The sequence below is a fragment of the Sinocyclocheilus anshuiensis genome, unplaced genomic scaffold (genome assembly GCF_001515605.1).
Source record: "Sinocyclocheilus anshuiensis isolate Anshui unplaced genomic scaffold, SAMN03320099.WGS_v1.1 scaffold1625, whole genome shotgun sequence".
NCBI lineage: Eukaryota > Metazoa > Chordata > Actinopteri > Cypriniformes > Cyprinidae > Sinocyclocheilus > Sinocyclocheilus anshuiensis.
In genome coordinates this window covers 113841-124347 of record NW_015539802.1, presented here as the reverse complement: position 1 = coordinate 124347, position 10507 = coordinate 113841, and the positions used below count along the sequence as shown (strand labels likewise).

Sequence of the window (10507 nt, the reverse complement as noted above, 5' to 3'; positions counted from 1 at the left end):
TTGGACCACTGAGCAACAGTCCAGTTCTTTTTCTCCTTAGCCCAGGTATGATGCTTCTGACGTTGTTTCTGTTTCAGAAGTGGCTTGGTAGCCCTTTTCCTGAAGACGTCTGAGCGTGGTGACTCTTGATGCACTGAATCCAGCTTTAGTCCACTGCTTGTGAAGCTCTCCCAAGTGTTTGAATCGGCTTTGCTTTACAGTTTTCTCAAGCATGCGGTCATCCCTGTCGCTTGTGCACCTTTTCCTACCCAATTCCTTCCTTCCAGTCAACTTTGCATTTAATATGCTTTGATACAGCACTCTGTGAACAGCCAGCCCTTTCAGTAATGACCTTCTGTGACATACCCTCTTTGTGGAGGGTGTCAATGACAGTCTTCTGGACCATTGCCAAGTCAGCAGTCTTCCCCATTATTGTGGTTTCAAAGAACAAGAGATACCCGGAATTTATACTGTAGGGATGGTCATTTAATGAAACTCAAAAGTAAATATTCTAATATTTTGAGATACTGGATTTTTGACTTTCATGCGCTGTAAGCTCTAATCATCAAAATTAAAACAAAAAAACTTTTGAAATGTTTTACTTTACATGTAATGAATCTAGAATATATGAACGTTTCACTTTTTCAAATAAGTAAAAAAAAAAGAACTTCATCGCGATATTCTAATTTTTTTAGATGCACCTGTATATATACATATATATATATTGATTAATTTATGCATTTAGCAGACGCTTTTATTCAAAGCGACTTACAGTGCATTCAGGCTATACATTTTTTACCAGTATGTGTGATCCCTGGGAATCGAACCCACGACCTTTTGGCTGCTAACGCAATGCTCTACCACTGAGCCACGGGACGAACGGACGGATGGATACGCACGCACACACACACTTCAAGTTGTCAGTACCCTGCAAATAAAATATCTGAATATTTTCTTGTTTTTGTAGTTTCAAACTTTTTGAACCTTGAACTTTTGCACTAATGAAATAGGGAATTTCACAGGATGCAGATCCAAAAAGGCAAAAGATGCCTCTCAGATTGCCTCTGAAAATTTCTAAAGGACTAGTCTACTGATTTCCTGTCATAGGTGTCCTTACTACACATGCCCAAATTTCACTTGTTTTTATGTTTAAAATAAATCAACTTCAAACATTCCATGACCAAGTAATGAGGTAGCCAGCTTAATGGAAGTTTACAACGAGATGTTGTCACTCTTTAGGCATTTAAAGGAAGTCATGTGACATTTTATCTAATCTATAGAGAGTATGCACGTGACGTCACCATCTGCTGGAGCAACAGCGGTTCTGCCCACTGAGTGGCAAAAAGACTGAATGGCAGCATTGGTTTTCAGCGTGCATGCTGCGACAGCACACGCAAAACACATCTAAAATGAGAAAGAGCTTTGCGATTGACTGTACAAATAGATTTGACAAGAAACCTGAGGTATATTGCTGAAAGCTACCGAAAAGAGAATCAAATCCCTGTTGAAAAAGCTGGTTTAAGCTGGTCCTTTGCTGGTTTATGCTGGTCCTTAGCTGGCCATGTGCTGGTCTTAAACTGGTCGGACCAGCACATGACCAGCTAAGGACCAGCTTAAACCAGCAAAGGACCAGCTTAAACCAGTAAAGGACCAGCTTAAACCAGCAAAGGACCAGCATAAACCAGCAAAGGACCAGCTTAAACCAGCTCAAACCAGCATCCCAGCTTCAAAACATACCTAACAAGCATATGCTGTTTTTTTCAACAGGGATGGATCCCTGCAATTCAAAGAAACAAATGGATTCCAGGCAGCAAAACACGGATTTGCAGAATATCATTTTGTGTTAATATGTCGAATTTTGCGGTAAAATCATGCTTTATGTTGTTTTGTTATATATCGTATTGACAACTCATCAATCAAATATCTTATATTCTGCATAACTGGATGTTTTTACATAGGCTGGATGATATGACGATATACATTATATAACATTGATATTTAGCAGTTCCACAGAACATTTTGTTTTGCTTTACTTTAAATATTTTATAAAATATTCTATACCTATACAACCATAAGTCTGTAAAATATACATAATATGTATATTTGTAGGCTATGCTGTATATAAAATATACATCATATACAAATAACTGTAAGAAAGTGCCATATGTTACCCTATAAAATGTTCCTGTGGCTCAGTGGTAGAGCATTGTGTAAGCAATGCAAAAGGTTGTGGGTTTGATTCCCAGAAATATGTTGAATTTTGCGGTAAAATCATGCTTTATGTTGTTTTGTTATATATCGTATTGACAACTCATCAATCAAATATCTTATATTCTGCATAACTGGATGTTTTTACATAGGCTGGATGATATGACGATATACATTATATAACATTGATATTTAGCAGTTCCACAGAACATTTTGTTTTGCTTTACTTTAAATATTTTATAAAATATTCTATACCTATACAACCATAAGTCTGTAAAATATACATAATATGTATATTTGTAGGCTATGCTGTATTTAAAATATACATCATATACAAATAACTGTAAGAAAGTGCCATATGTTACCATATAAAATGTTCCTGTGGCTCAGTGGTACGCATTGCGTAAGCAATGCAAAAGGTTGTGGGTTTGATTCCCAGAAAACACACATACTGGTAAAAAATGTATAGCCTGAATGCACTGTAAGTTGTCTGCTAAATGCATTAATTATTAAATTAACAAAGAAGTATATTATGTTTATGTTCTCGGATTGCTCTCAGGAGCAATTTGGAGCAAAACTTTTTGAACCTTGAAATTTTGCACTTCAGACCTTTTTAACTTTGAACTTTTGCACTAATTATGACTGTCCACAATAAAACATGTAAGAAAGTATTTATTCCATGTAAGTGAACAGTTTTAGAAATGAATCATCTCATTCTGGGAATTGCACAGTACGCAGATCCAAAGTACGCTACTGTACATTAAAGATGTTTCATCCTGTTGGAAATTTACTGAAATAATTGCCTCGAAAAGTTCTGAAGTACTAGGCTACTGATTTCGTAGGTCATTACATGCCCAAATCTTATGGATTCTGAATTTGCTTTTGGGAAAAAGAAATATAATTCTCTTTCAAAATGTGGTGTTTTCTATGGTAAATAGCCTATTTCTGAATTAATCTTTACTTGTTTTATGTTAGGCTATATATATATTCAATTTAAATCAATCGATGTCATAAATCCCATGACATACAGTAGTAACGAGGTAACCAGCTTATTGATTACACTTATATTTACTTACACAACTTATATTACACTCTGTAGTGTAGACATTTCGAGGAAGTCATGTGACAGTTTATATTTATTAGTTTACGTTGTCACGTGAGCCGCTTGAAAGAGCAGAAAATAGTTTGCCAACCAGTAATTTTCCTATAGCAAGAGCTACAGTAGGGCTGCCGTTACTGAGCGGGATGTGGATAGCAGTGGATACGAGAAACCATCCTCCTCTGCCGTTGGAGAAAACATAACGGTCAACTTGGATCACGTGTGCCACGTAAACCAATCACATTACAGCTTTGACAGTCAATCGCGGTTTGTGGATACCATAGAAATGAGTAGGTGCTGTAATTCTATCCATCTCAAAATTTTTCGACGTCTCTAACAAAACAGGTTGTAAACTCTCTGTTTCACTCCGAAATAAATATTTTAATGGAAAACACGTTAAAGATTAGATAATAAGCCGTTTCCAGTTTATTCAGCGTACCGAAGCATTCTTTGACAGGGTAAGTTAAGCAAAAAAGCGAAACCAAAGCACAGCTCAGAAAACAATATGGTAGACCGTGTTACTGCATAGGTCTGTCAGGTAAAACAGGTTTACAGAATAATGATTGATAGGTCCTATTCTCTTCGATCTGTAAACAGTCGTAAATGTAACACGTGACTACTATGCAGTCAACTAAAAGAAAGTTATCAGGAACATTACAAATATAAATATATTGTATATATTACAAATATCAAAAAAATTATCTGGCATAGAATGCAAAACATTTATGTCAAAAATATACAGTAAGTGCGTAAGTGCTTTCTTCTTAAGTAATGAAATAAATAATGAAATAAAGCTTATAAATATACATAATTATGGATGTGACCGTGTACATTATAATAAAGAATTATATACATTTATGTTCTCCCAAAAACAGCTGAGTCTCTGATTGCTCTCAGGAGCATCCTGTAAAGTTCCACTTCATCTTTTACAACCCTGGGCAGGAACAATCCCATCATGCACGTGTTAGCAAACGGTAGACGGCATCCACGCTGCTCTGGTTGGTAGAAGTGAATGCTGGGCTTCGGGGAGAACCCAAGTGGTGGGACTTCACCCGCTCCAGTTATGAAAGCCAAAATTTCCTTAAAATGCAAATCGTTTTGTGCAGCTTTTGGTTTTTTATCTGTTGAGGGAAAATTACAAGCTCAAGTCCAAATGAATTGACAATTACAAGCACAATGATGCACCATTATTCACAGTTCATTTAATAACTACGAAACTTACCTTCAATCATCTTAAGTACCAGTTCCCAGTAGTGTATAGTATCTTCCTCAGCCCCCCTCTTCTTGGTCCCTGATTTACTCCAGTGGATTTGGAACAGGTCTCTAAATGTGCTTCTGGAAAGGGGCTCATGCATGTTGGTAAAGATGGGCAAAAACTCAACCCAGTGAGTTCTTACCATATCCCAGAACTGCCCATAAGCATTCAGTCCCTTTGTGAACTGATGAATCATATTTGATGTTCTGCAAAAATTAACACAGGCTGTTAAATGTCCATTTTTGTACTTAAGCAACACAACACATTACTAAATATTAACTCAATCAATCAGATCATCTAGAGCAGTGTTTCCCAACCAGGGTGCCGTCTGTCGAGAGCAGGGGTGTCATGTAAAAAATCCTTTTTTAATATTTTTAAATTGCTAACATGTTCAAAAAAGCATCTATTATATAATATCCATTTCTGATGTCGCCAATAATTAGAGATGCACCGAAATTTCGGCTGCCCAAAATTAGTTCACCGCTCAGGTTTCATTTTCACGTGGTGTGACACTCTGCGTATTATCCCGCTGTATGAGTGTGTGCGCTCCGCTCAGTCGCTCCACTCGTATACCGTTCATGCTCATCGGAACAGCAAAGTCCACTCAAAAATTGAGCCGACAGGAAACATCGATGTAGTACAGTACTGTTTCTGTCTGCAATAGCCTTACTGTGTTGTAACACGGTGTGGTATATGGGCAACTCTGGTAACGCTGCCCTCTCATTCATTGATCTGCTAACCGTTATGCTCACGTGTTCATATAAATTGGTCTCTTCATTAGAAATTAGCCTACTGATTGCCACCATTGATGGACAACATTTTTTAATAATATTAAAAATATCTATGACATTATATTCTGCAGTTCTTCCCTGTTGTACCGAATATCTATACTTTTCAAATTATCATATCGAAGTTAGAAATTCAAATATTGTGACAAAATTAATTTTGTAGGGTGCCACAAGTTTGATAAAATTTCCAAAGGGTGCCGCGACTAAAAAAAGGTTGGGAAACACTGCTCTAGAGGACCAGAACTAACTGTCAAATGAGTGTTACTTTGATAAAAATATAGTAACTTTTTTCATTTAAATGAGTGATAGTCAAATCAATAAGAATAACTTCAGTTTTATATACCTCAGATATATGTAGTGTCGAACTGCAAAGGAGTAAATCTTTGGCACATCTTGAATGGAAATTTCCCATCTGTATATTCCAGGGAAACCACATTCACAGATCCAGTCACCCTGCTCTGTCTGCAGCCTCTGGAGATCTGCCATCATTTTGCATGATGAAATCTAAAAGCAAGATAAAATGATTAGAGATCTTTCAGTTAAAGAAGGGCGAAGATCAATGGATTGATGAAGAAATGGAGAGAAACCTTTTGTAGTTTGTCCTGAATGTCAGCATCTGGTATTAGGTGCCAGTCAAAGTCTACCAGTTGACATTCCTGGGTGCACATCAGCTGGTACAGGCAGGGGTCAAGAGACTTGAGTCCTGGGCCGCCATGAGCCACAGACCACGCAATCAGCTTCCCCGCCAACTCATACTTGTGTTCCTCCAAGGCCATCTGGTCATAGGTGAAGAATAAGTGTCCAGGCTGCCCCTCAAAGATGCCCAGCGAGCTCTGCACCTCCATCATCAAGATTCTGAGGCAGAGGTAAAGGAGAAACAACAGATGTGAAACAAAACTGTGACCTTACTAGTCATGTTTTGAGAACTGTTCTTTTACTTCTTGTAAAATAATATTTATTCTTGTTTGTAAGAGGAATACCTGAAAAACTCTCTCCGTGGACCTCCACAGTCAAGGGCTTCCTCACCAACAAATGTCACGAGAGGGATTTTGGTCCAAGGGAAATTAGAGTTGGAAACAGAATTTTCTTTAGCACTCTGCAGCACCTTGTTACGAGAAACCAATACTAAAACGTGCTCGCTGCCACTGAGATGCATGTGCTGGAACTCTCTGAGCAAAGAGCTAAAGTCCATGTCCTCCTGTTGAAGAGAAGTAAATCATGCTTTATGCTGCCTTTCTGCAATGTCAATGTTATACACCAGTTTAAGGTGTGTGTAAATTTGTGTGTATTTATTATGTATATAATAATCATGTAAAATAATATGTAAGATTATCATAAATATTATTACCATTGAAGAGTTTCGGCTTGAATCTGAAAGAAAACTGCTGGTTGAAGTCAACCGGTGCCTCTGTTGTGCAGGAACAGGTGGAGGAGAACGTGATTGTGTGAAAGCATTTGCATTCACGAATGATGATAATGTGTGCGTGATCATCTGTGAAAAAGAAATAGCACAGTTTAATTGTTTGGTATTGTCAAGTAAATGTCAACTAGCAGGTGCAGTTGCAAAAAAGTGCCCTTTCATTTGCAAAAGAATTTTCCCTTTAAACATTCACCCAGTGGCGGCTCGTCGGTGGAGGCAGGGGAGGCAGAGCTTCCCCAAAATGTTGAGGTGAAAATGGGAGGAGGACGATTTAATGTTAATAAAATTCACAATTAATTTCAGTTCATATCTCAGAACGTGTATTTTTTGTTTGTAGTTTCACAGCTGTAATACCATAACATGTTACTGAAGTTGGAACGCGCCGCTTTTCTATTGCGAATGTGCCGAATCTGCTGATGTAATTACAACCGCTAGGTGATAGAGAAGGAGAGGGGGAGGCCGGGGGAGAGCTGAGCTCTCCTGCCTCCGTTGGTAAAAAAAATAGCCAATCAGCATCGAGTGTTCACTTTCAGCGCTGAGGAGCGTTGAGAAAAGAAACCTCGCAGGGCCTCCTTCTGATATCAACCAATCATCACAGAGACGTAAATTACATGATATTAGTTTGAACGTCTGCCGCTGCGCTGATAATGTACCAAGTACTTATGAGTAGCGATATTGAATATTTGATCGCCAACAGGTTTACCAAGCTATCATTCAAACAGTACATATACAAATTAAAAATAAAGGGAGAACACGCCTAAGCTGGATACAGGCTAATGTTACAGCAGTCGGCTCTTTTAACACAGACTTTTAAGAAGGGATGGATATTTGCTTCAAGTGATAGGCCAGGTAAGTGAAATTATATTATCTTGCTGTATGCGTGTCGTTTTCTTTACGTTTTCTGACTAAAAGCAACCAAAAAGCCATTTTAAAGTGGTTAAGCAAATAATAATAATAATAATCGGCGGGATCCCCAGACCAATACAATTAGTGTGCCGCCTCTATTTTAAAACCCACGAGCCGCCACTGCATTCACCTTAGTTTTTAGTGGCACTTCCACAGTATTTATGAACTGATTAAATTAAAAGTAAATAAGAATGTTCTACTATACCTCATTTAGAACAATGTCTGTCTGAGGAACTATAAAAAGTATGTTGTCAGCCAGCTCCTTTTTTATTTTCTTCAGAGTGTTTTGAGTGTTTGCATGTAATCTGCAAAGTCGTCCATGCTTATCAGCCTTCGCAAACTGGAAACCAATCACATCCAGGTCGACCAAAGGATATCTGGAGCAAATGAACTGTTTCAGCTCTTGCCAAGTCCAGTGTAGATCTACCCCTCTTGACTCCCGAACAGGTACGCCTAGAATGCGAACAGAGAAAACATAAGATTCCCAACTGGTGTTCATTTTAGCATATAAGTTATGAGTACCATAGAGAACTGTCAATTCTGGTGATGTATTTTAAGCTGAAAGGGGCCAGAAAATGTACCTAAACCAGCTCTTGTGAGTTCTGAACATTCTCGGGGGCTTGGGATGGTCATCTGGTTGGCATACTGTACAAGGAAGAGACTCGCTTTCCAGTAAGATGATGTTTTCTGGACCTTTCTGGTTTCTAAGTATAATGGAATCAAGGTCAATGATATCAGTACACAGGGTACTAAAACTACAAAGATGAAAGTTGTTTGATGGATGATTCATGTTTGATCTCAGTGTCTTAAGAAAACATTCTCACCTGTTTTATGGTTGTAGCTATGCTCTTCCTCTGATGTTTGTCGCTCAACTGCTCTCACTAGCCAGTTGATGACAGATGTACTGTCTACAGGACAAACCGGGCATGATGTTCGATTGCCCCTCCTTGATCCTACAGCACATTCAACATTTTTACAAAAGATTTGATATTTTTAAACCGATTCACGTAGCAGTTGACAATTGAAGTGAGTTATTTTCTCACACTTACTCAGAAGGCGGACGGCGCTTGTGCTCCCGTACAGATCAATGAAAACCCACAGCGGATTATTCAGGTTCAGTCCTTCTGCTTTGAGGTAATATTTCTCCCCACCTATCTCTTGAACAATAACTATGCCTGCATAGTTTATCCAGAACTGAAGCTGTACACCACACCTACACAAGTCCTCAGGCACTGGCACAACACAGTATCCCCGTGTGTTCCCGAGGTCTGGTATTGAGGCAGGTGGTAAACTGTTTCTCTGTGGGCAGATGTTGGTGAAACCCACACGAAGAGCTCCATCCCACAACGAGGTGCGGTCCTCAATACGTATACACAGCTTTTCATCCACCTTTACAGTGCGGCTGAGAAACGCCAAACCGTTCATAGAGGACGAGGTTTCTCTGGACGCGAGTTGTCCTTCTTGGCTGAGGGTCACGTGTTGGCCTGTCAGGTCCACACTGAAAGTCATCGGACCCAGACATCGACTGCCACACATGCGATCGTGCTCTAAAATGATACAAATGAATCAGACCGTGAGTCTGACAAACCAATAAACCTACAGTATATAGAGACACTTTTTGTGTTATACTCACTCATTGCTGGTCTGTCTTTGCTTCATGAAATGGCCCTGATGTTCAAGATGGTAAATGCAACTAAAACCGAACTGTGTTACTCCCGCTTTTATCGTCCAAGCACTTCTGAGAGCAGAGCACAAAAGCCTGTTTGACAAGTTGCTCTGGCTGAATGAAAAGTTAAAAGAAGAAAAAGGGGACGAGCTTATGTGCAGGAGCAGAGTGAGGGAAATTACTGGCTGACTGATGTTTCTGGATTTTCCATACAACTAATTATATTATAAGATGTGTGTGTTTTTTGTTTTAATTGCATGGTAAGCCAATACTGATTCAAATGAAGTGTGTCTTTGTGTTCAAGTTTCTTTATCTAAGAAATGTGCTACCTGAGAAATTAGGTGGAGTAAAACTTGTTGAGATCATATGATGATTCATAAATGAATTCATAAATGATTCATAAATGAAATGATCATATATTTAACTTGGTCTTCCAGTTTTGTGGACATTCACCAAAAAACAACAACAAAAAAACAGTCACTAGTCAGGTGGATATAATTACACAGAAATTTGAAAGGCCACACAACATCTGACCACTGGATTGACAAAATCATTTCAGTTTTATCAAGTGTTTTCTTAGCAATTCAACATTACATCAACTACTGATGAACACGTTCATTTTTATTTGAGTTATGAGTACCCCATGAGTATTTTGAAATAAATATTTTAATAATTACGTATCACATTTGCATGTTTGCAGTTCTCTGACATTGGTTAATGTTCACATGACAGGCAGGTAAATAAATAAAATATTTATCTTTTTTAGTATGTGTTTTATTTTGATTTGTTATTTTAAAATTAGTTATTTAAATTTTAAGTTTTTATGATTTAATTATTTGCTTTTTATTAAACTCACAAACCCCCTGCAGTTCCTTTATGAACCCCAGTATAGGAAACCTTGATAATATAATGCAAAGTTTAATGCACTTTAAGTTGTCAATAACAACAAATGGAATATATTTTCTTTTTCTTTGCATTTTTATATCAATATGGTACAAGATTATCCAATTCAATTGAAATCTACATTTTACATTTGGAATTTAAAGGTAAACTGTATATGAAAATCTCAACTATAAATCTTATATATAAAAATAAATAACTTATATTTATACTTGTAAATATACTGTATAAATAGGCTATTTTAAAGCTCTAGTATTCCCAAACAACTCGGATTAATCTCTGGTTC

At 37.8% G+C, this 10507-nt stretch overlaps 1 protein-coding gene across 1 annotated transcript; it reads right to left on the bottom strand.

The window, feature by feature from the left end:
• Positions 1-3627: 3627 nt before the first annotated feature.
• Positions 3628-9405, bottom strand: LOC107683891 (uncharacterized). Its single transcript, XM_016479955.1, has 11 exons — positions 9289-9405; positions 8705-9202; positions 8480-8608; positions 8237-8359; positions 7861-8108; positions 6678-6821; positions 6310-6527; positions 5917-6184; positions 5673-5833; positions 4509-4747; positions 3628-4407 (listed from the first exon to the last, which is right to left on the bottom strand). Exons 1-11 carry the CDS (start codon positions 9290-9292, stop codon positions 4142-4144), a joined length of 2298 nt encoding a protein of 765 aa, XP_016335441.1. The 5' UTR covers positions 9293-9405; the 3' UTR covers positions 3628-4141.
• Positions 9406-10507: the final 1102 nt, after the last annotated feature.

What these genes read in the sequence shown, in the direction of transcription:
- LOC107683891 (XM_016479955.1), bottom strand. An exon ending in TTCAGGACAAACTACAAAAG is followed by an intron (nt 5,834 to 5,916) that starts GTTTCTCTCCAT and finishes TCTTGCTTTTAG; the next exon opens with ATTTCATCATGCAAAATGAT. An exon ending in CGACACTACATATATCTGAG is followed by an intron (nt 4,748 to 5,672) that starts GTATATAAAACT and finishes TAATTTTTGCAG; the next exon opens with AACATCAAATATGATTCATC.